Source organism: Setaria viridis, chromosome 8 (genome assembly GCF_005286985.2).
Source record: "Setaria viridis chromosome 8, Setaria_viridis_v4.0, whole genome shotgun sequence".
Classification (NCBI taxonomy): domain Eukaryota; kingdom Viridiplantae; phylum Streptophyta; class Magnoliopsida; order Poales; family Poaceae; genus Setaria; species Setaria viridis.
The window spans coordinates 14,024,114-14,050,041 of record NC_048270.2 but is presented as its reverse complement, the minus strand read 5'-3'; the positions used below and the strand labels follow the sequence as shown (position 1 = coordinate 14,050,041).

At 44.6% G+C, this 25,928-nt stretch overlaps 1 protein-coding gene across 6 annotated transcripts; it reads left to right on the top strand.

The window, feature by feature from the left end:
* Nucleotides 1–3,653: 3,653 nt before the first annotated feature.
* LOC117833558 (ATP-dependent (S)-NAD(P)H-hydrate dehydratase) lies at nucleotides 3,654–25,262 on the top strand. Of its 6 annotated transcripts, none has more exons than XM_072295551.1 (12): nucleotides 3,654–4,024; nucleotides 4,998–5,074; nucleotides 5,146–5,255; nucleotides 5,345–5,459; nucleotides 6,066–6,128; nucleotides 6,213–6,376; nucleotides 6,458–6,519; nucleotides 6,624–6,690; nucleotides 7,033–7,098; nucleotides 7,177–7,302; nucleotides 7,382–7,417; nucleotides 25,020–25,262. In XM_072295551.1, the coding sequence occupies exons 1-11, from the start codon at nucleotides 3,697–3,699 to the stop codon at nucleotides 7,410–7,412; spliced, it is 1,209 nt and encodes a 402-aa protein (XP_072151652.1). In that variant the 5' UTR covers nucleotides 3,654–3,696; the 3' UTR covers nucleotides 7,413–7,417; nucleotides 25,020–25,262. The 6 variants fall into 6 exon arrangements, with proteins under 6 accessions (XP_072151652.1, XP_034569000.1, XP_034569002.1 ...); XM_034713109.2 differs by lacking the exon at nucleotides 25,020–25,262 and adding an exon at nucleotides 12,490–13,010; XM_034713111.2 differs by lacking the exon at nucleotides 25,020–25,262 and adding an exon at nucleotides 11,250–11,429.
* Nucleotides 25,263–25,928: the final 666 nt, after the last annotated feature.

Genomic DNA, 25,928 nt, shown 5'->3' with positions numbered 1-25,928 from the left:
AATTACGACAAGATGGATATCTCCCGACATTGCTCAACCACCAAGGTACGAGCACAACAAACTGGCATCCCACACAAGGAATACCCATCCATCCTGTCTACACATCCTTTTCCCTTGACCCCGAAAAGCCATTTTTCTCACTTGCACACACACACACGTTCATTTTCCGAAAACACCATGGTAATAATGATTGCAGTTGAGTAATAAATTCCTAAGCGTTCTAGCAGTGGTTATCATCTAAACAGAGCAAGTCGTATTTAGAGATAAGCATAGGATAGCAAGGAATATTCGTAACAATCAAGGGGTGGCTATCCAACCATGTCTTGCGATGAAATAATATGCATTTTGTAAAACAGGCCAATAGATTGTGTTTGAAAAACTAGGTATTAAGTATGCATCAAAGGGTGAGATTGGACTTGCCGTCTTCAAAGCCTTCCGGGAGTTCCGGCTCGCGGTACTAGTCCTCGAGCTCGGGCTCGCGGTCAAACTCCTCCTCGGGCTCCTCCTCGGGCAATCCGCGATCTACGGCACACACAAACAGACACACAAATAAATAAAAGAGGAAACGGTTTTTAACCGTGAGCTCCGAACAGGAAATGTTGACGGAAAATAGGTAGAGGGATTATTTTTGGGAAATTTGGATATGGATCGGCGAAAGTATTCTGGAGGATGACGTGGTGAAATTTGGGATTAATTGGAGGAAGTTTGGCGCATGAAATGATGGGTTAAACATGAATTAGGGGCTTAAACGGAGGTTTAGGTCTGATTTGTAATAAACCAGGGACCTATTTGTAAATACTTTCGGAGGTGGAGGGGCTTATCCGTGAAAATGCTATGAGAGAGGTGGGAGGGTCTATGTGTAATTTGGGGAAAGTTGGGGGTCAGATCCAAAATCTGGGTATTCTTATCCTCTTCTCTAGGAACTTGGAGAGAGGGAGAGTGGGGAGAGGATGGGCCGGCGGCCGGCCGGCCGGGCTTCGCTGGCGGCGAGCCGTGGGCGGAGGGGCGGTGGAGGGAGTCGAGGGGACCCCATTTTGCCTCACCTCGGGCAGGTGGCGTCGAAGGAGGGGCGGGGCACCGACGCCCGTGGGGCGGCGGCGGCGGCAGGGATGCGGCGGCGGCGGCACGGAGGCGGCGGCGGCGGATTGGCGACGAGCGGTACAGGGGTGCTGGTGGTGAGCTGGGAGGGGAATGGTTTGGCAAGGGAGGCCGGTCGTGCCCCTATTTATAGGCCGACGGGGTGGTGACCGGAGGTAGGGGCCGGTCACTGGCCGGCGGCGGAAGCTCGGCGGCCACGGCACCAGTGGCGTGCCGGGCGGGAGGTAGGGCCGGCGAGGCGGCGTGGTGCGGGGCTGAGATGGCCGGCGCGGGAGGGCGGCGTGCGAGACCGGGGAGGCCGGCGCCGGAGTGGATGGCGCAGGCGGCCGGGGACCGGACCGGGCGCGCGATTCGAGGGAGGCGGCGGCGTGGCTGGTGACGGGCCCCACGTGTGGGGAGGCCGAGCGGCGTGGTGCCAGGAAGAAGTAGCGCCGGGCAGAGTTAAGGAGCTGGGGCCTGGTGGTTCAGGCGCCAGGAAGGAGGAAGGGAAGGAGAGAGAAGAAGGAAGGAGGAAGAAGAAGAAAGAAGGAGGAAGAAAGGAAAAGAAAAAGAAAAAGGGGGAAAAAGTGAAAGAAAAAGAGAGGGACCGGCGGCGATTTCGGCACGCGGTTGGAGCACGCGCGCGGCGTCTGACAACGGCACGCAACCAGATTTACGGGCACAGATAGAAAGGTAGGGGTCGGCATGGGTACCGGGACGATGAAATCGCCGGGGAGATTTCCGATTTCCGGGAGCTCAGCGGTAAAAATATTTTAAAGACGGTTTTTAATGGGTGATTTTAGTTGGTAATTTCTGTGGATGTTACAGGGGTCATATTTATGCTCTTGGGAAGCCTTGGTGCATGATCCACCTTCTCTTGCACGAGATCCTTGCTTGGAGGTGAAGCAAACTTGATTTATATAAAATTTGACTCGCCAGATTTTCCTTTTATCCAACCCTTCCTTCCCTATGTCATATCTCTCACGCCCGAACTCCAAATAGGGAAAATCTAGTGCGTAAATTGTGTAGTACGAAAAGATCTTCAACTTTGGTATTCACTGCTTTTCATGCAAACAAAGTTAAGGTCGCAAGATAATTCATCTGATTTCAGACTTCTCTACGCAATACGTATTTCGGGAGCCATATCACTTAGTTCCATAATCCAAAATATACTTTTCATATGTTCAAATTGAAACTCTCGACGATGGCTACAACTTTGGTAGTCAAAATTTCTTCATTAGAGGTCGTTTAGGTCTGCACCGAAATATCATGATGTCTTGGGCTACGTGAATATATGTAGGGTTGACTTGATCTCATGGATAACTTTTCAAAACTCCAATTTCTTCATACTTAAGTCTCGTCATCCCGAGATTCATTGAATGTGGAGACCTAAGGACCATGGTTGGGCTATGAAAACACACATGGCCCATTAGGTGATCGCATGAGCTTCCTCAACTGATCTCGATTCCTTTGGGCTTGTGTTTCTATGTGGACCTTGTGCAAATCATCCAATTTGATCTATATTTTCTATCATTTTGCAATATGGTCCAAAATAGAAAACACAGGCGAATACGGGGTTATTTTAGATGCTAAGTGACGAGTTAGTATAATAATTAGTCCAATAACTCCACTAAAGCAGTACTAAAATGGAGGCAATAACGAGCGCCAACTGTAGGTTACCGGTGTAAACACCTTTAGCCTCCTATCACCGAATTGGTCCTTCTCACTCACGGACATGAAAATTGATAATAAAAATTCAAATGTACTCTGTTTTCCTCTAACATGCCTAGCAACCAGTAGGGACAACTAATTGCATCATGTAGAGCTCATTTGGTAGGACTTGGGCTATGGTTAGAACATCTGCGGCTGCGGCTCCTTCAATGAAGCAGCGTTTTTTAGCTTTGACTTGTTTGGGTAGAAAAAAAGTTTAGTCAAATGACTTCTCCTAGTGGTAAAAGAGGTGAAATACCATTTTCTTTTCTTTCCATTATTTCTTCTCTCTTTTTCCTTCTCCTTCTCTACCTGTTCGTTATCCGTTTATGCCTTCCTCTTCTCCAGCTCCCTCACCCTCCGAGCGCCCATCATCACCCTCCAACCCTGCCACTCTTCTCTAGTCCCGAGCCCGCGTTGCTGCCTCTCTCTTCTTCGGCTCGCCCGCGCCACGCTAGCCTTTGGACCTACGCTCGTGCCGCCACCGCTCACCAGCCCCGCTGCGCTCAAGGGGCAAGTTGGGGATTTTGGCTCCACTGAGAGGATGAAGCTGTTTGGCTTCTCGTCTCATTTTAGTTTCTCTTAGCTGAAATCGCGGGGCCTCCGACGAAACCATTTTACAGCAGTTTTGGTCTTGCCCCAGCCAGCAAGCCAATAGCCTTAATGGATCCAATTGTGACAATTATTGGAAAATGAAAACCAAATAAGGCTCAGCCCGTCTCAGAATACAGCCCAAACTAGCCCAACAAATTCCTACCCAATTTTTTCTCTCTCTAACTTTGGTCCCCTAACAACAACAAAGAAAAAAACCTCCAGGATACGGACGGGCAGACGGCATCCAGCCGTCCACCACGCCAACAGTTTCCAGTACCTTCCCCACACACGGCAGGCAGCGAGCAAAGCCATCCCATGAGCCGGCCTATGGGCGCGTGTCGCCATAGGCCGCAGCCGGAGCCTCCTCACCGGGGGCGCATGTGGGCCGCCTCCCCGGCCTTCCGTAGGCAGCTCGTCCTGCTCCGCTCCCTCCTCCCCCCGCCTCCTCCTCCCTCCTCCACCTCCTCCGTCGCCGCAGGCTGCTTCGCCCCGTCGTCCTCCACCTCGAGCAGCTCCAGCTCCCTCAGGGTAAGCCGCGCGATGGCGGCGGCATCCACGGCGACGGTGTACGAGGCGGACGCGGAGGCCGTCGTCCGCCGGATCACGCCGCCGCTCGACCGCGCCAGGCACAAGGGCCAGGCAGGTGAGCCGCAGCCGTCGGGCGTCGGCGTTTGTTTTCCCTGCTCGCGCTGTGCTGTCTGGTTCTGTGTGTGCGTGTTTGGCGGATGGGTTTCGGGCGGCGCTGCTGGTGCGCGCTTGGTGTTTGTTGGAATGTCCCGCCGTGGTAGATTATGTTTTGAGGAATGGTCGCGGATTGTTTGTTGCGTTGCGAACCGGCTGCGGCGGTTGATGGGATGGTAATGGTTCGAATTCGATGGAGGAAGTTTTGGATTGTTGGGAGTAGTGTCAGCACCGGACATCTTTGGTGATAATTGGTATATGGGTTGGGTGGGTTCAAGCTCATTTCGCTCAAAGGGTAAGCGCGGAAGCCCATCTCTGGTGGTACGGGGGTCAACCTGTGTTTCTCTTGCTGATTTGCTGTGCAGTGAAGCTCTATGCCACTACAAGAGAGTCACCGGCTTGGTTAATGTTGAACTTCAAATCCCTGTTGTGTTGGGGATGTGAATAGAACTGGCTGATAGGTGTCGAATCAGTTTGAATTAGTTTTTGCTAAGTTTCATGTAGAGCTTTTCCAACGTTTCTAATCTTGTCTAGTGACTTAACCCTTAACTGAATAAGTGGTCGTGTAGGCAAACATGTTTTGCAAAAATACTCGTTTAGTTTCTGTTTTTTTTTTGTTATTCTTGGTGATCTTTCTTGTTATTGACTGTAGAGTTGATACATACAGCATAATTTAATCTACAACTGTAATTGTACAAACATGAGCAAAGTCCTATTTGTTGATCCATCTTTTGCGAGGTTTTTCAGCTCATTATTATCATTTTTGTTAAACTTTTCCATTCCTATTTGGAACCATGAATTTGGCAAAAAGTGTTTCATGTGTTCACATCTTGTATGGAAATGTGGCTTGTGCATTCCAGTTAACTCTGGTGTGTTTCAAATGAAAAATTCATTTGATAACAGCTGCTTTAGTAATATATAAATATGTTTTACAGGGAAGATAGCAGTAATTGGTGGATGTCGTGAATACACCGGTGCTCCATATTTTGCAGCTATCTCTGCCTTGAAAGTTGTCAGTATCTTCTTAATGTTTCATCACATGGATAACACATCAATGCAAATATTTCACATGATGTTGTTCAGGGTGCAGATCTTTCGCATGTTTTCTGCACAAAAGATGCGGCAACAGTAATTAAGAGTTATAGCCCTGAGCTGATCGTGCATCCGATACTGGAGGAATCATACAGTGTGAGGTAACTTGAATTGCGTTTTTTTGTTCCCACCCTTATGCTACAGTAATTTTAATATTCTGTAGATCTCATCCCGTAAATAACTTTGTCAGAGACGATGAACGAGCATTGGTTTCTTCTAAAATTCTCACTGAAGTTGCAAAGTGGATGGAGCGCTTTGATTGCATTGTCGTTGGTCCTGGCCTTGGAAGGGACTCATTTCTTCTGGTTTGTTTGCTCACATGTCATCTTTAAAAATATAATACGTACCTATGTCCCATTGAGTGTTAATTATTGCTACCAGTGCAACTATTTTTTGTTATCCTTGTATTTTGAATCCAGTAGGTTCAGTGATGCTATACTTAGAATTATTTTGTGCTTGTTTAATTAAATAAATAAGATTGACTCATGAAAGGAAATGCAAAAAAGGAAAAGATTAAATAATTTCATAATCTTTCCAGTATCTGTGTAGATTTAGTAATGTAACATGACAAGATAGCAAGAAACCTGTAATAGACGTACTCATTGCAAAGATTAGCAAACCAGTGTATGCGGAACCTTACTTGTTGCCATGCTGTTTATACATGGATTTCCAACCACTTGGGCATGATTGTTAGTCATGGAAGGTACATATTTCCAGTACAAGGGATAATTTCTTACAGAACTGTCCATGGGAACTAATCTTTTGATTGGTTCCTCATATCCGTGATCCTTTTGTTTTATTTAAGAAAATTTCTGTTTGTTTAAATTTTGTGAGCAGTCTAAATACAATATAATAATAATATCGAGATCTACCTGCGTTCTAATGTTTGATTTTACATATCTTATTTGTAGGATTGTGTGAGTAATATTATGAAGCATGCAAGGCAGGCTAATATTCCTACTGTTGTTGATGGGGTACTAGTTGAAGTTTTTTTTTGGTCTTGTTTCCTTTATCTCAAGTTATTACTCTATTTAAAATTATATTATTGTGATATGCAGGATGGCCTTTTTCTTATAACCAATAACCTTGGTCTTGTTGAAGGCAACCCTCTTGCCATTTTAACACCAAATGTATATGAGTACAAACGTCTTGTTCAGAAGGTGCTGAACTTTGATGTAAATGAGGAAACTGCTGCTGAGCAACTGACGCTGCTTTGCCGAAAGTATGAACATAACATTTGTGTCATGTTTTTTAAATGCTTGATGTATTGTAAGTAATGTTTTTGTTTCATTTGCGATGTCAGAATTGGTGGTGTGACTATAATGCGGAAAGGAAAAGCAGATGTCATTAGTGATGGTAAAACAGGTATTATAGAGTATAGACAGCTGCTTAACTAAAAGTCTAGAAAAGTTAGCCACAGATATAATTTCATTACTTCCACCATATTTTCATCGACTTGTTTTCTGAAGTGACACAAGTGAGTACTTTTGGTTCCCCAAGGCGATGTGGTGGTCAAGGGGACATCCTTTCTGGAAGGTCTGTTATCAGCTCAGTTGTTTATACTGGTTTTACTTTGAAAAATTTGTAATAATTATGTAATTGTTGTTCATTGAATAACTTGGAACTACTCTCTTCATTAAATTGAACACATTATAACGTTTAATATAGCACATTTTCTAAAATCAATATGTAGGCTTTTTTTAATCGTCACAATATTGATGTTCACAATCATATGATGCAGGAGAGCTGTATCATATCATTAAAGAAGAAATCCACAAGCATATGATGCTTTTTCCTTTTGTTGCATATCTGTAAACTTAAACACCCTAAAGTTAGCATTGCCTTTGGTTGTTTCCTAATATTGATTGTTGGTGGCAGTGTAGCAGTATTTACATCATGGGCACGGTACTTTATCTTGTCAAATGAGCAACCTACAGAGAAGAGGTAATGCTGCATTCCTTCTTTTTCTGTTGACTCCTCCATCGAAAATCAAATTTTCTGTTTCGTTCTCATGCAATGCAGAGTCAATCCTATGACCCTGGGGTGCATAGCTGGCTCTCTACTGCTCAGGAAAGCCGCGTCACTTGCTTTCGAGAAAAACAAGCGATCAACCGTCACCACAGACATCATCGAGTTCTTGGGCAAAAGGTCTGTGAGCTTGCACCACATCTTGAACAACCTGTACTTGAGTTCTTCATTTTCATGTGCTCCACCTTTTGCCTTGCAGCTTGGAAGATATCTGCCCTGCTGAGAACTAGTTCTGGTTAGTACTTAATTATCGTCATGCACGCACAGCTCTAATAATGTTTATACAGGCATTTGGTCCCTGGACCTCCTTGGTACATGTTTTGTCCAATAGGAATAGGGTGTTTCAATGCTTGGATCCACTGCTTTCCCAGTGTTGTTGAGAAGTACTGCAGTAAAAATCAAGGAATACAGTTTTTTTTTCTTCTAAAAATTGAAACTGGGGAAAGACAGTGCTGAACTCGTGTGGTGGATACTGTGGTGATTCTGTAGAGGTCACGCTTGGTAGGGATATGTTAGAAAATAATGCTCTGGGTTGATGTTTGACAAAGTACAATGTATATCAGGCAGAAAACTTTGGCTGTGAAATGTAGGATAATACTCAAACCAATAGGGGTTGATGAAATACTATCAACAACCACCCTATATATCCTCCCATATTGACTTCAGTAGCCCTTTGCTCATCAGATATCATGACTATGTACAACAACTACCTTCTTCTCAACAACAGCATTCTCACTATAATAACACGAGTAGCAGCAGACACAGCTAGCAGTTATGGTTACTTCTTTTTCATTGGAGAATTTAGCTACATGGGGAAGAATATAGCTATCTGTGGGAGATTAGCAAGATATAGGAATTTTATTATAGGAGTGGTAGGCATTGGGACAGAGGTGGTCACAGCTCGTGGGGAAACTACAGATGAACCACATAGCTAATTTTTTGTGTGACATATCTATGTTTATTTAGTGTTAATATTGCCACACCACCTTGTATTGAGGGACTACCTTTTGGTGCTGTGTCAAGGTCATATATTTTATTCGAATTGTTGGATTATGACTATGATATAACTACATCATAACTAGATGGTTAGCTTACATAATAGGCCATAACTATGGATGATAGGTAGTAGTAACCAATTAGAGGTCTGGCTAACTTAGCCAGGCTAAGAACTGCTCGTATGCATGTGTCTACTTTTTTGTTTGGCATTTGTTACAACAGTAAATTACCATTTTCCTTCCTAGATTTCTTGGAGCTATATGAATTGTTTGCAAATAGCTTTCGTAACGAACTGGGCATATTGTAGATTGCTTGTGATCAATTTTTTTCAGACTTAGATGCAGATAACCTTTATAAGACAATCGTAGGTTTCAGCTTTCTATACGATTGTTAAAGTTGTTTAGTTGATCAAAATTTTATACAACAACAAAAAAAGGAATATAAATCTGTCATAATAATGAAACATAGGTCAGATGGTAACAACTACGAAGGTATCTCCCAAGGGGAGAGATCTTGGTTGAAATCTGGAAACTACATGCATGTATATTTTGTGCAAAAACTACCTTGTTACTTGCTTGTAGCACGTGACTGTGTCGGTATTGGCCTTGGTGCTGGCTCGTAAGTAGGATACTCACATCCTTTCCAGCTATGCAGCTGGTACCGACTTGTTATAGTAATGTTTGCACTGTGCCATGCTCATAGATCATGGTTAGCCTCAGCAGGAAGAGGGATGCATGCATAATGAATGAGACGGAGACACATCATGGCATACAGTAATAGGTAATACGAACGATGTAATTAACTAACCCTCACCTGGTGATGATGCAGAAAGCAGAACGAAAAGAAATGATAAAAAAGGGTGCATCGGAATATCATAGAAATGCTAGTGCCAAATGAACGTTAGGAGAAAGTAAAAAGCTTTGTGAGTGAGTGGAAGACAAGTACTCCCTCTGTCCCAAACTATAGGTTGTTGTGGATTTTCTAGGTTCATATGAATGTAAAACCAATGAATGTAAAAAAAAAAGGCTAAAGACTTATAATTTAGAACACAGAGAATGTGTCATTTGCTCTTTCACACAGACATGTTTGCAGCTGCAAATGACATTTAGAACAGAAAATAGAAAACATACAAGTACCATGTATTTTTATGATTTATGTTTCGCTAGAATAACAGGATTGAATTTGTTTTTACAATCAAAATTGCATCACTCTTATGAATAACACAGGGCTTGCTTGTGGTTGTATATATACTAGTAGTTTCAAAGAGCCCTAAATTGTATTAAAACTGCACCCAATCTTCACACCTATGAGGAACTTGACAAAGTTATTTTAGATGACTCCTACATATGCCAACGATCTTCATGGGATTTGGTCAGCACTGAAAGCATATGGTTCAAGTATGTCAGCAAATTAAAGTGATGTTTTCTCATGCTATAAATAAGGTTCCAAAACCAAATGTTACTTATAATGTAGCGGTAGGAGCAAGAAGCATGATCCATTCTTTTAAGAGTCTTCTTATAATGAACGAGGCAGATGGAAGAAAAATGCAGACTATATGGTGTTAGTGTCATAGCATGTGTTTGGTTTTGGGATCACATGGAATGGGTTAGGTTCATCCCACTTTTATGGGTTGAGTTCAACCTGTTTGGATGAGAGGGATGGGTCCGTTTTAGTTTTTTTATATTGGAGGGGTTGAGAAGGTTGGAATGGATGTCATTTTATCACTATTAGCCACTGTTGGTGGCCCACCTATCATCCATTAGGTCCCACATGTCATCCATCTAACATTTTTTCTTTTACCCCGTCTTATCTTCTCCCCCACACTTGAGCAGCTCTCGGGGCCGGTGGTGGAGCTCCTAGCAGCCATCCTCCCTGCCGCTCCGTGCTCCCCGACGCGAGCGACCCATACTACCTCGACGTCCCATACTACCTCGACGTCGGGACTCCTTCCGCAGCAAGCCGGAAAGCAAATCAAAAGCAAAATGGCAGTGGGATTGGGACTCCTTCCGCCGCAAGCTGGAAAGCAAATCAAAGCAAAATGGCAGTGGGATCCCAGCGGCAAAGCAAATCAAAGCAAAATGGCAGTGGGATCCCAGCGGCAGCTCACCGCGCTCACTGTTCCCAAGGCGGCCTTGCTCCAACGCATGTGCCACAAGAAGCTCTCCTACTCCCGCGTCCGCTCCAACAGCCTACCCAACAGCCGACCTGACCGCTTCCACCCGGCCGTCACCGTGCCTGCACAAGTCCGCCAACGTGCTCCTCGCCTGGACGGAGGAGCCAGCGCAGGCTAGCCCAGCGTGGATCGGCGACGGGGTGGGCCACTTGGGCTGCCTCCTAGCGGGGCTCACCAACCTGCTCCACCACCCGCAGGCGCAGGATCCGTTCCGGCGTTGAGACAAGGCGGCAGTGCCTTGGATCGACCACCTCTTCGACGATTTCCTCCTGCCGACGCCCACGGTTGCTTCCGCGAGGCGCTCCTGGCGCTTCGGTAGCTCCTCGCCGCCACCCGCCCCTCCCTTCTTCCCGCCACCCCTCCCTGTAATGGTGGAAGACGCCGTGCATGTGGGTTGGATGCATCCGCTCGTCTTGGATGGATGCATCCAACCCGCATCTGAGGAGAATATTCCCTTGATTGGGTCCAACTCATTCCAACCCCCTCCAACCAAACATCTCCATAGCTAGGTCAACCCATTCTAACCTCCTCCAACTCTCAAACCAAACGTACCCATACTTACGAGAATGGGAGGTGTACGGGCACAGATCACCAGCTTAACATGGAAATTTGGCATCTTGATACGCTTGAGGTTATCAAATGCAGACTTTACGGGCCTGTTCGCTTCAGCTTATTCAGCCGGCTTATCAGTCACCAAACAGTGTTTTTCTCTCACAACAAATTAGCCGTTTCAGCTTTTCAGCCGGCTTATAAGCTGAAGTGAACAGACCCTACGACCTGGATCGAGCTTTAATTTCCAAATTTGCTACCGCCGCAGGTCTCTGCAGCCAGTAGTAAGCACCGTGATACGCTTGAGGTTATCAACAAAAGTGCTTAGTTTCAAACTTTTACTGCCCAGATTATGCACAATGCTGGTTCGATTGACCGAGGCATCCGTCAGATCAACCGCACGCTATGGTCTACTTGATATTAGATATGATAGTTATCTCAGCATTAACTCGTTGTAAGAAAATAAAGGATGACTTTGTTAACGACATTCAAACTCAACAAATAAAGATGTGTTTGGTTGGTTGTATCATTTGATTCATGTATGAAATGATTCAAAATAATAATGATCCTTTTGTTTGGTTGGGTGAATTGGACCAACTCGTCCACGAGGAGGTTATCCCACTTAATATATTATTCTACTAATTAGAGTGAACCATATGGTACAAGCAAATTGATTGAACCACTTCATCCAGGATCATCGATGCATGCATCATATAGTGCATGCAACCAAACGCACCCTAAATCACACCGGTATCTGTAAAAAAAATGAAAAAAGTATGTAAACAATAATACAAACTAATAATAAGGGTGGTATATATGTTCCCTGAAGAATGATTATGGCATTTGGCAAAACTTAGTCTTGTGCTTTACTCGTTCTTCAAAGCATACTGCACAGCAATAATGGTCGTATATATATTTCGTCTATTAAGGGGGCGTTTGCTTCCACTAACTTATTTTTAGCACGTGTCACATCGAATGTTTAGATACTAATTAGGAGTATTAAACGTAGACTATTTACAAAACTCATTACATAAGTGAAGGCTAAACGGCGAGACGAATCTATTAAGTCTAATTAATCCTTCATTACCAAATGTTTACTGTAGCAACACATTGTCAAATTATGGACTAATTAGGCTTAATAGATTCGTCTCGTCGTTTAGCCTCCACTTATGTAATGGATTTTGTAAATAGTCTACGTTTAATACTCCTAATTAGTATCTAAACATTCGATGTGACGGGTGCTAAAACGGGGCCTAAGGATAGATGCAGCATTTGGGCAAACATTTCTAATCATTTTCTGGTGTTATTTTACAAATGATTATTTATTTTTATAAACCCTACAAAACTACATCCTATGTGCTTTGTATATTATCACTCATGCATGCATCTCTGCATTCTACCACAATAACAGTGTAGCAGTAGCAAAGGAAAGTGATCTCTTACAAATGTGATATTCCAGCTAGACCTTCGATTATACTTACTACTCTTCATCCCAAATTATAAGTTATTTTGATTTTTATAGATGCAAAATTTTGCCGCGTGTCTAGATATGGGCTATGTCTACATACTAAATGAGTAAATGTACACAGGCCATGCAGGAGCTATTGTGCTCTGCGACATACATCGCGCTGCGTGAGCGCATCAGTACATCTGCAGTAGTGAGTATAAAAGAACTCAGATGATACATGATAGATTAGGTGAATGAAAGATTGTAGGCTTATCTGGGGAGAATCGAGTGACCGTAGTTGGATGAGAATGGGAGAAGCTGGGAATGGCATACCTTCTGAAAGACAAACGAGATATACAGTTTTCTTTAATCGGCCTAGTCCAGCAAAGCTATGCACTCCGAAAACAAAGAAACAATATGCAAGAGATCACTCTCTTGATCCTATCACCTGAAATAATGATGGAAAGGAGAAAGAACAGACATGGTACTTGTACTTGCAGAAAATGTGTTCGCAGCTGCTAATTACATTTAGAACAAGTTTGGAAAACAAGGAAGCACCATGTCTTCTTTGTAATCTATATTTAGTTCGAATAACAGGATTGAATTTTCAGAATACCTTGGTTCTTCTACAATCAAAATTGCACGGAACTTAGGTTTTCTTCACTGCCATGAATAACACGTCTTAACTTAATTATGGTTGTATATAGTTTCAGCGAGCCCCATCCAAACTGTATTAAAATTGCACCAAATCTTCACAACTACGGAGTAACTTGACATTCATGCTTTTCTTCCAAAGTTATTTTTAGATGAACCCTACATATGCCAACGACCTTCATGGGATCTCCTCAAGAGAATTGTCCACTAATAGAGAATTAGCCTTTAGTTCCGGTTGGTAGGGTGCATATCTCCTAAAAATCTATCCGGGATAAACCAACCGGGACAAAAGGGGGGTCTTTAGTTCCGGGTCTTTTAATTGGGAGTAAAGGTCCCCCTTTAGTCCCGGTTGGTAACACCAACCGGGAGTAAAGGGTGTCCTTTTAGTCCCAGTTAGGTTTCCCAACCGGGAGTAAAGGGTTACCCTTTAGTCCCGGCTGGATTCCAACCGGGATTAAATGGCATCCTGCATGGCACCTGCCTGGCGCCTGAATTTTTCATGCATGCATCACGTACGTAGTACCACGACCCTTTTGTTAACCTTTAGTAGTTGAGATTTTTTAGAATTTTTCATGCATGCATCACGTACGTAGTACCACGACCCTTTTGTTAACCTTTAGTAGTTGAGATTTTTTAGAATGAAATCAACTAGTATTTAAACACGAATGAGATTTGTAATTATACAATTACTATATATATACACAATTCTTATACACAATTCAACCAGTACAAATCGATCATAATTAGCGCATATTATATATACAAATAAATCAAAGTATCTATCTACAATCTTCCTGTCGATGTGTTGCTGATTGGAGTGTCTAATTGTCGTCCATCGTAATAAAATTCTCCTTTTGGATCTACCACCTCGTCCATTAGGAATTCAATGAGATCTTCACATATTGCCGCTACTCTTTCTTCCTTCAACAGTCCTTGTTGAATATTTAACATCTATAATTTGGAAATTTGTGAATGTTACACGAACAAATACATATAAGGAGCTAGAAAATAATTAACTAGTAATAGATTTATTTTACGTACTTTAAAGTTGTGCGGCGTCATCTTTAGTCCCTTGGGTCCCATAAAACTGTGCATGTGCTCACAGATGTAGTAGCCACATAGATTATTCTCGGGTTCCTATCTTAAACACTTCAGTGCCGAAAAAAATAAGTTATGAAATATTCTTGTTATACAATGTAATAAATGTGCAGACTTCATACGTACCGGGAAGTCTGTGTTCCATGTAAGTTTCTCTTTCAATGGACCTTTGTGTGTCCTTATGAATTGTTTCCATGCGCTGCGGATTAGAATAATGAATGATATAGTGTAACAGGGATAAAATTTAGGAAATAAACTTTTACATATAGATAAAGGTTCATAATTATTACAAGCCTAGCATGTCTTGCATTTCATGGTACTCCACCGGATCTTTCCTCAACGAATCGAAGACAGTGATGTGGCTTCTTTCAGGCTCAATTATAATAAGGATCCAGTGGAAGCTGCGTGCGTAAAATGTTCATGCATATTAGAGCTAACTAACATGTAGAGATAAGGAAAAAGACATCGAAAGTAGACAGTATACACACACTTACTTGAAGTTGTGTAGAAGTAGTATGAAATCCTTGAATGTTTGTTTGTCTAGGAAATTGTATACTTCCACCAAGGTTTTTTTCGGCGCTAATTGTATCTGTTGTTGGTTAACTACAGATGGATCCATGAAGCCTATATGTAGGTACGCCTCTCGGTGGCATGTCTGAATTAGCATCCTACATGAAATGGAAGACGAAGTTAGTATGGTGACGCACGCCAAAATTTACATGTAGAGATAAACGGACACTTACAGAACCCAAGCGCTGATCAGAGAGACGTCCAGGGCATCATGATGGTACACTTCGTATATATCCTTGAAGTCTAGCCACAGCACTTTCTCGCCTTCGCCGTGAAAATCTATCGGTTTTACCTTCAGGCCGAGCATCTCCCTCAAGTCGGCGAATGCCATCATGTACCATTGATGGAATGCGTACATCTTTGTTGATAGCTTCCCTACCAATGAAAGCTTTACTAAAGGTTTACCTAGCTCATAAGGCCATCTCGGCTCAGGGGGCGGTGCAGTTGGCGTCTCAACTTGCCTTAGGCATTCATCAAGTCCCAGACCTGTTTCTTGCATGAACTTCAATACTTCTGCTTGTTGATGCAAGGGCATTGCTTTTACCCGTTGAGCGTCTTTTTTTGATAAATGGCTGAGGTCAGGGACAGCACCGCTGGAAGATGACTTTCCTTTCCTTTTATCCTTTTTATTAGCCTTTACTAAAGCCCGTTCATAGTTTGATAAGAGTGGTATCCTTTTCTTGGCTCCTTCTTCCATCCTGATAAAAAAGTTTAAATCTCTTCGATTTACTGGCGATGGCGCCATCTCCCTTGCTTTTTTTTCTTCAGCTTGTTTCTTGAACCACTCACTAGCATCTCATTGGATTTTTGCCCACTGCTCCGCATGAGACATTGCCTCCTAGCGTTCCTTACGAGTCACTTCAGGCTCCTTTGTTTTCTTCTTTCTCTGTCTTTGCTTGGGAGGCGGTGCTCGTGACTTCTTTAGTGGTGGTGCAGGTTCCTTCATGGGGGCCGCTCTTGGTGCCGGCGACGGTGATCGGGGAGGGGTGGTGTTATTGTCGTCGTCACTCCCACCACCAGGATGTGGTGGAGATGGAGACCTTGATATAGATGGAAGGGACGGTCCTGGAGTAGGTTGTGCAGGAGATGACGGTCTCGAGCTATGAGGAGAAGGTCGCTGCTGGGGATCTACGGGGAGCGGTCTTGAGCTCTGAGGAGATGGCTTCGTGCGGGGAATAATGATGTAGCGTTTTCGCCATAGAATGGTCCCATGAAGCGCATCTACCAGTGTCTTTTCCCCGTCGCCTCCCGGGAGGTCGAGCTCTAGACCTTCATATTGGGTATCAACTATTTGCTCTACGCGGACACTGGCGTAGCCAGGTGGAATCTCCATACCATGACTGCTCTGCCCCGTCAGGGTTGCTAACGCACTCCCGTACGCTACCTGTACATATAGAAGAAGTAAACAAGTTAAACTCCGATCTCGAGGCGTGGATCAATTGACAAGATTGCATAAATATTATGTATAAGTATACCTTAATAGTGAGGTTGCCGACCGGTGCATGCAGATCACATGTGGTGCGTTGCGTGATGGCATTCACGGGAACCGTTGCTCCTCCATGGGTAACCTGGGCGGCTGCGCATCGGGGACCCCTGTAGAAGCACAACTGCTCAAGAGGCGTTGAGAAGGGCTGGCGTTGTTAGGATTCGGCAATGCTCCAGATTGGGCCAACTCCGCAACTGCGTGGGCCACTCAACGATTGATTTCCTCCATCATTCTTTGTTCTTGTGCCTGCACTTTGGATTCTAGCATCTGCCGCCAGCTCTTCGCTTCCGGCTTTTGTACGAGGCGCTGTCGCCTCGGAAAGCAAACTTCCACGGAATGACCCCGAACCTTCGGCAACGTCCTGGGTGCTCCGGATTACCGAGGGCCAATGTGAGCTCATCATTTTCTCGGTCCACCTTCAACCTCCCAGCCTTAGAATCTTCAATGTTCTTCACAAGATGTTCGGCCTTCTCACGTATTGTGTCATTAAAAATCAACGTCCCATCCTCTTGGCTCAGGGAGCCTCCATGAGCGTAGTACCAATTTTTTTATCGTTCGGGCCATTCAATAGTTGCAAGTACGATTCCCCGTTCGATCAGATCTTGTTCAATCTTCCTCCACTTGGGAATTGCTGAGCCATACCCACCTCGCCCCATATGATGATGGTAGCCCTTCTGACTAGCATTTGTTGTGTTGATCATGATCTTTTTCACACCGTCTTCACTCCTCTTATATTCAACAAATGCATCCCAGTGGTCCCTCAACTTTGGCCACGCATTAAAGTCTGGAGTTCGGCCCTTCTTAATATAGTGGGTATCCAGCATCTTCTTGAATGTCTGGAATTGTGTAGCCATCTTCTTAAGCGTCCACGCTTTCACAACCTTCTCAATATATCCTTCGGGGAATGTGAAATGTCTCTTGACGTCTTCCCACAGCATATTCTTTTCTGTCTCCGGGAGGGCGTACGGATTAGTGCTTCTGCCCTTCCATTCTCTGATGCTGATAGGCACGTTGTCCCGGACGATTGCCCTGATCTGACTCACGTACTTCTTTGCTACTTTCTCAGGAGCAACCGGCCCACCCTCTTCTGTCACTTCCGTGATGACAAGCCTCCCTTCCATCATCTTTGTACGACCTCGGGTCTTCTGCCCTTGCGTCGATCCAGAGGGCTAACAGTTCAAGATTCGTTAATTAGTACGTAGTAGTAACGGTGGCGTGAAACAATACAAGAATCGTTATATATACCTCGCCGGAACCTTCCACCACGGCAAGGTGTTGCTGGGGCTCTTGCTCTTCATTCCCATCAGCGGACATGTTGAGGAACATGTCCGCCTGGGTGCCTTCTTCATCGGTGTACGATAGTGGAAGGTTGTCGTCACTACCATCACCAGCAATTATCTGCTCCATGATATACCTTGCGGTCTCATCGTCTGCCATTTTAACTATTGATTGAAACATACATGGAATGATACATGACAGTCATAGAAATCGCTTTAGTTATATGTACATAAGGGTATATACATGAAATTATAAAATAACATGAATCCCACAAAGTCCAGAATATTTATACAAATTTCTACAAATTAGTAGTACTTTGTGATGGATTTCTAGCAATAACATGAATTTGTACAAATTTCTAGCAATAACATGAATTTTCTACGAATTTCTAGCAATAACATGAATTTTTACAAATTTCTTGCAATAACATGAATTTTTATGAATTTCTAGCAATAACATGAATTTTTACGATTTTCTAGCAATAACATGAATTTTGTACGAAATTCTAGCAATAACATGAATTTGCGGAGGCCGGAGTGGCGGAACGGCGGAGGCTGGGACAGAGCGTGGTGGCCGCAGCAACGATTAATTTCTACCAAATTTCTACTAATTTGTCCATATTTATTGGAATTTCTAGCAATAACATAAATTTGCGATGGAGGCGGAACGACGGAGGCGGGGACGGAACCACGGACGGTGCCTAGGTTGGGACGGCGGCGGGACGGCGGAGGCGGGGACGGAACCACGACGAAACACGATTCATTTCTAACCTAGGCGGAGCGACGAACCTAAGTACTACTAATTACTACTAATTTACACTAATTTGATTTTCTAACACATACAAAAATCTATTGAATTTCTACCTAATTACTACTCCTTTCTATTTATTTTTTAACTTAAAAAAAGGCCCTTGCTGACGCAAGCCGGTGGGCTTGCGTCAGCAAGGCGGTACTCCCAGCGCTAGTGCCAGTGCGGCGGACCTCGTGCGCGGTCGACGGTGGCCGGGGCGACGAGGTGGCCGGGGCGGCGGTACGACGGCGGCCGGGGTAGCGGGACGGTGGAGGCGACGACGGAGCGAAGGCGCGCGGGACGGCGGGATGGCGGAGGCGGGACGGCGATGAGGCGGCGACGAGGGGCGACGAGGATGGAGGCGGCGACGAGGCCCGCGATGGAGGTGGCCGGCGGCGACGAGGTAGGGGCCGGGCGCGACGACGGAGGAGGATCGAGGCGGGCCTGGGCGATGGAGGAGGAGGATGTCTGGGCGCGGTCGGGCGGCGGGACGACAACGGCCGGGGCAATGGGGGACGACGGCGGCGGCGGCCGGCGAGGGAGGCGGACGGGCGGCGACGGAGCAGAGCGCGCGCGGGACTTGGCGAAAATTTTGCTAAGTGTAACTGGCGTGGGGGGTAGAAGGGGTACAGTGCCTTTTAGCCCCCCTTTTATCCCAGTTCGTAATGGCACCCGGGACTAAAGGGCCTTTTGTCCCGGGTCCCCTCACCAACCGGGATAAAAGCCCCCCCTTTTATCCCGGTTTGTGACAGGACCCGGAACAAAAGGGTGCGTCCGCCAGGTGGGACTGGGAGCCTACCCTTTTATCCCGGGTGCCACCACCAACCGGGATAAAAGGGAGGCCTTTTATCCCGGTTGCAGTTGGCAACCGGGATAAAAGGGTACGTCCAGGCGGGAGTCGAAAACTACCCTTTTATTCCGGTTGCAGTTTGACGCCGGGAGAAAAGGGGGGCCTTTTGTCCCGGTTGCTGTTGGCACCCGGGACAAAAAGGTCTTTTTCCTAGTTTTCTTCTCCCGCCTGTTTTTTGAAAATGGATTTTATTTATCTTTTTACTGCATTTCAGGATGAAAAACAAAAACCTTCACATATTTTGTACATGCAAAAATATATTTAATTAGCGAGTAAATTGACAATAAGTGTGATTTAGTCATTAATTCTATACCAGTTCATTTAGCCTCTAAAATATTTATTTTACTGCATCGCTGTGATCAAGAAATTATTCAATTAAATAATTTCAATGCGCAGAAAAACCCATGTACGCATGTGGTTAACATTGTTCATGTTTATCTAATAAATCTTCACCTAACAAATTTAAGAACACATGAAATGATACATAGGGTAAATTAAAAATTGTATCAATTAATACACAAAGGTCATATAAATTTAGCGCATTACAATACAATATTGTAAAATTTCTTCTTCACAAAAGTTTCTTGATCATGATCGCGGCGTAAGTAGGGAGCCTCTTCTTTGGATAGCAGGATGCTTGGATCAACTTCAACGGCGAATGGAGGCATGCCATCAAACTGATCATAATCATCTGATTGGTCTGTTTTATCCTCGACTCCCACGATTTTTCTTTTACCTGGAAGAACTATGTCTCACTTTGACTCCCATGTCTCTTCTGAATTTCTCAGAGGTTTGCTACACATGTCCTTCACATAGAACACCTAATGCACATCATTGGCAAGTATGAATGGGTCATCACTGTATCCAGTCTTGCTCAGATCTACTATTGTCATTCCGTACTGATCTTTGGTTACGGCAGTTAGCTTCACCCAATTGCAAAGAAATAGAGGGATGTACAGCGGTCCGTATTCGAGTTCCCATATCTCCTGTATGAAACCATAATACGACTCCTTGATATTATTTCTGTCCATGACATCTATGCGGACACCACTATTCTGATTCGTGCTTTTCTGGTCCTGGGCTCGTGTAAAATGTATAACCATTTATCTCATAGCCTTGGAATTTGACGATTGTGCTAGCAGGTCCCCTGGCTAACCAGGCAAGCTGTGGGTGAATCTCAGAGTTACCCATAAGTTGTTGGTGCAACCAGGAGAGAAAAGTTTCCATGTGATGACGGGTAAGCCAAGCATCGGATTTGGTCGGGTTTTTGGAAAGTACCATCTGCCTGTGCTGCTCGATATATGGAGACACAAAAGATGACTGTTGTAGAACAGTGTAGTGTGCCTTGTCGAACAAATCAGTATCATTGCTCAAACTTGATTTCCTTTCAAGGGTGCCCATTCCTCGGAGCCTCCCCTCATGGCGTGAAGTTGGAACCCCAATTGAGTCAATTGAATCAATAAAATCAACACAAAACTCAATCACCTCTTCTGTTCCATATCCCCTAGCGATGCTTCCTTCTGGACGGGCACGATGAAGAACATAGTTTTTTAGGATTGCCATGAACCTCTCGAAAGGCCACATATTGTGCAGGTATACAGGTCCGAGAATATCAATCTCTTTTACTAGGTGAACTAGTAAGTGTGTCATAATATTGAAGAAGGATGGTGGAAATAACAACTCAAAACTGACAAGACATTGCACCACATCGTTCTGTAACTTTGATAGCTTGGATGGATCGATTGCCTTCTGCGAAATCGCATTGAGAAACGCGCATAGCTTTACGAGCGGCAACCGGACATTTTAGGTAGAACACCCCTCAGTGCAACCGAAGCAACTGGGTCATCAACATGTGGCAGTCATGAGCCTTGAGATTTGTAACCTTATTTTGTTTCATATTTATTATTCCCTTTATATTCGAGGAGTACCCAGACGGGACCTTCATACTATTCAAGCATTCAAACATGCTATCCTTCCCTTCCTTGCTGAGAGTGTAATTGGCAGGACGTAAGTAGTGCTGTCCATTATCTCTCTTTTCCGGATGTAGGTCATCTCGTTGCCCCATGGCTTTCAGGTCCTGTCGTGCTTGCAATGTGTCTTTCGAGGTCCCATAAACACCCATGAAGCCTAGCACGTTCACGCAAAGATTCTTCGTCAGGTGCATCACGTCTATTGCGTTGCGAACCTCTAGGATTTCCCAATAAGGTAGCTCCCAAAATATTGAATTTTTCTTCCACATGGGTGCATGTCCGTTATCGTCGTTCCGAACACGTTGGCTACCAAGACCCTTTTCAAAGACTACATTTACATCCTTCATCATCTCGAAAACACGCTTTCCATTACGGTGTGCAGGTTTTTTACGATGGTCTGGCGCCCCTTTGAAATGCATCCCGCTCTTTCTCAGCTGGTGGTGAGCAGGGAGAAATCGACGATGACCCATATAGACGACCTTCTTACAATGCTTCAAATACATGCTGTTTGTGTCGTCTAAACAGTGGGTGCATGCTCGATATCACTTATTTGCCTATCCCGAAAGGTTACTCAATGTAGGCCAATCATTGATGGTTACGAACAACAATGCTCGTAGATTAAAGATCTCTTGTCTATCCTCATCCCACACACGTACATCTTCTTCCTTCCAGAGCTGTAAAAGGTCATCAACCAACGGTCTTAGGTACACGTCAATGTCGTTGCCGGGTTGTTTTGGGCCTTGGATAAGCGCCGGCATCATAATGAACTTCTGCTTCATGCACAGCCAAGGAGGAAGGTTGAACATACAGCCATAGGCCAAGTACTATGGCCACTACTCAACTCACCGAATAGATTAAATCCATCAGTACTTAAACCAAACCTTATGTTCCTTGCTTCACTTTCAAAGTCCGGGAATGCTCTATCAATTGATCTCCACTGTGCCCCATCTGCGGAGTGTCTCAGCATCTCATCTTCCTTACGGTCTTCTTTGTGCCATCGCATCAACTTAGCATTCGCCTTGTTCCTGAACAAGCACTTCAAGCGTGGTATTATAGGGAAATACCACATCACCTTCGCGGGAACTCTCTTCTTGGGAGATTGCCCCTCGACATCACCAGGATCATCTCGCCTAATCTTATACCGCAGGGCTTCGCAGACGGAACAAGCATCCAATTTCTGGTATTCATCACCACGATAGAGTATACAGTCATTAGGGCATGCGTGTATCTTCTGAACATCCAATCCGAGAGGGCAAATAATCTGTTTAGCTTCATATATTGTGGACGATAATTCATTATTCTCGGGGAGAATCTTCTTGACAATGTTCAACATCCCCTGAAATGCCTTATCGAACACACCATTTTTTGCCTTCCATTGCACAAATTCTAGTGTCGTACCTAGTTTTTTATGGCCCCTGTTGGCAACCTAGGTATAACAATTTTTGGTGATCATCTATCATGCGCTGCAACTTTGCTGCTTCCTTCTCAGTTTCGCAATCTCTGTATGCATCTCGTATCACCTGACCAAGGTCATCAGTAGGGCCATTTTCTGCAAACTCATCTTCGTCAGCCTCGCCCATTGTAGTACCTGCAAAAGCTTGGCCTGCAACTCAGTTCGGAATGGTGTCATCTTCCTCCTCCTCCTCGTCATCTTCCATTACGACCCCTAGTTCATCGTGCTTGGTCCAAACCAAATAGTTAGGCAGGAAACCGTATTTAAATAAGTGGCTGTGAATAGTCCCCCAGGTATCCTTTGAATACTCCTTGTTATTGCATTGGAATCATGGACAACATACGAACCCATTCTCTGGCTTGTTCGCTTTGGCCACTTCGAGAAAATAATGCAAACCATCAATAAACACCTTGCTCCGCCTATCTGCATTATACATCCATTGCCGGTCCATCTGCATCGTATTACGCATGAAAATGGATTACACTTGATAATGGATTACGCGTGAAAATTGATTAAAGATCCAAACAACATGGTACAATACAACAACATGAAGATCCAAATACATATATTTAAATTAAAGATCCAAACAACATGATACAATACAACAAGCCATCCACTGGTTATTATCTAGGAGGACTTTAAGCATCCTTGGATGGTGAAGACGAAGGTTCCGCTGACCCAGCCTCATCCTTAGGTTTATTTGTGCCACCTGAAACGGTAGTACTAAGTGGACGTGAAACACTCAGGACTGAGGGTGGAGCATAACGACCACCAAAAGGAGGTTCCTGACCCGCGGCAACAGCTTCTTCATGACGTTGCTGCAAATAACGAAGCATTGCTTTTTCTAGCGCGCTCTTTTTCTTCGGCTTATGCTGAGGGCCAACTATGATTTTTCCCTTACCAAAACAGGAACCACGATCGCCCCCACCATCGCCACTTCCTCCAGTAGCAGAAGCCATCTATGTACAAAAATTATTACCTTAACACTGCAACTGGAAGCAACTGGGTCATCAACATGTGGCAGTCATGGATCTTTAGATTTGTGAACTTTTTTTCTTTCATATTTATTATTCCCTTTATATTTGAGGAGTACCCATACGGAACCTTGATACTATTCATGCATTCAAACATGCTATCCTTCTCTTCCTTGCTGAGAGTGTAATTGGCATGACGTAAATAGTGCTGTCCGTTATCTCTATTTTTCAGATGTAGGTCATCTCATTGCTTCATACGTTTCAGGTTATGTAATGTTTCCAATGTATCTTTTGAGTTCCCATAACAACCCATGAAGCCTAGCACGTTCACACAAAGATTCTTCGTCAGATGCATCACGTCTATTGCGTTACGGACCTCTAGGATTTCCCAACAAGGTAGCTCCCAAAATATAGACTTCTTCTTCCACATAAGTGCATGTCCGTTATCGTCGTTCAGAACAGGTTCGCTACTGTTGACGCCAGATTTTGACACGTGTGAAATCGGCGACAAGAAAGGAAGAAATCAGGAGATGCGGTAAGACACAGAGGTCAGGGTTGGAAATCGGCCGATTGGTGCTACAGTCAGGGATCGGCCAATTACCCTTTAAGGGTTCAGCTCCGCCTCGCCTGACCCCTGAGTCCCGGGGTCGGATGCGCCCGACCCTCCGAGGGAGGATCTCCGCCTCGCCCGACCTTAGGTCCCAGGGTCGGAGTAGTCAGAGCCCCCGACATGTGGGCCCTAATCGGCTGTTCCTTGCTGATGGAGTGAGTAGAAATCGGCCGATTAGGAGGCTGGAGCGATTGGACCGGTGTGGGCCTAAAGAGGATTATGAAGATGAAGAGGGAGTCAGCCCATGAAGAGCGCGATAATCGACTTAGTACGAGTCGTACTTGTAAATATTCGTTTTTTGTTTAAAATTAGAGATAGAGTTCTAGTTGGATAAGAAGTCGTTTGTAACAGGCTATAAATAGCCACCGTTGTAGATATGTAATCATCATCAAATCAATACAACAAACTACTATTTCCTCGTACTTACTTTCAAGCCGGCGACTTCGCCAATACTTTTATTCTTTCTCACGAGTTCGTATGAGTTGGCTGGGCTGCATCGACTTGACCTCCGGCCGATCTTGTAAGTTCCGTTTATCGAATAGTTTCTAAGCTTTAACTTCGGGCGCATCGCTGTTGTTTCGTTTAGATTTATTCACCAGTTATCGATATTCATTAGAATTCTAGGTTTTACCTGTTGTTCTAGTTTTATCACCAGTTATCTAGCTAGGAATTGGAACCTTCGGCTTTCTTATACTTTGTTATTTAATCTATTCGTTTTACGCATAGCCGATTAGATCTGTTCCTAGTGTCGTCACTGTAGCGTTGTTTAGATTTCTCCAGCAGTCTTCTTTATTAACGCTGCCCGGTAATCGGCTGCATTATAGCCAATTTCCTTATTACGGCAAATCGGCCGATTCGCTGATAAGCTATCTCGAGATCGGAACCTTAGCCGATTGCAACCTCTGGGATCTGACACGTTTCTTTTCTTGTCAATCAACAGGTCAAATTGGCTGGCACGGTGCGCGAACCGCACCAGGGCGATCACCTGAACAGGAGCTAAGCAGATTCTCCCGGGTCGTGTGTCGACGCTAGGAATTCGATCAGCCGATTTCTAGCGCCAACAGCTACCAAGACCCTTTTCAAAGACTACCCTTACATCGTTTATCATCTCAAATACACGCTTTCCATTACGGTGTGTAGATTTTTTTACAATGGTCTAGCGCCCCTTTGAAATGCATCCCTTTCTTTCTTAACGGGTGGTTAGCAGGAAGAAATCGATGATGACCTATATACATGACCTTGCTACAATGTTTCAAATACATGCTGTCTGTGTCGTCTAAATAGTGGGTGCAGGCCCAATCCCTGTTTTTACCATCTCAGGTACTTAATGGATGGATGCTTTGCTTGAGAGGTTGGGAAGTAGCAGCACGTCACACGCTTCTTCTTATTGAAAAATTATCTAGTGTGATGCTTTAATAATTAAGTCCTCCTCTATGAGACTTTATTTTTTAGCCAAATGATAGCTAAGATTTGTTAAACCTTGCCCTTTAACCGCTTGGATATCATGTTAGGATCTTCGTTCATACTAGTGTGTTTTGTCTATTTACGTATCTTATTTGTTGTTTCCACGATGTTCCTGTTTCAGTGTAGATGCTGTCAAAATTTTCCCCTTTGGTCTGGTGTGGTTTAGTAGCATCCTAGGGTGGTGTGTTTTTTCCCTGGGGTGTTACAACTCTTGTGTCGGCTAGCTGCTGTTGCTGGGCGGGCAAGCCTGCGGTGAGGGTACGGCAGCAAGCCTGCGGTGAGGGTACGGCAGGAGGGGGGTACGCTGGCGAGGCGAACATCTTGCTGGCCATGCACACCGGCGAGGTTGTGGCATGATAGGGGCATTCGCATCCTTCTCAACTGC

What these genes read in the sequence shown, in the direction of transcription:
- LOC117833558 (XM_072295551.1), top strand. Translation starts at nt 3,697, where the DNA reads ATGAGCCGGCCTATGGGCGCGTGTCGCCATAGGCCGCAGCCGGAGCCT. An exon ending in GAAGGGACTCATTTCTTCTG is followed by an intron (nt 5,460 to 6,065) that starts GTTTGTTTGCTC and finishes TCTTATTTGTAG; the next exon opens with GATTGTGTGAGTAATATTAT. An exon ending in CTGACGCTGCTTTGCCGAAA is followed by an intron (nt 6,377 to 6,457) that starts GTATGAACATAA and finishes TTGCGATGTCAG; the next exon opens with AATTGGTGGTGTGACTATAA.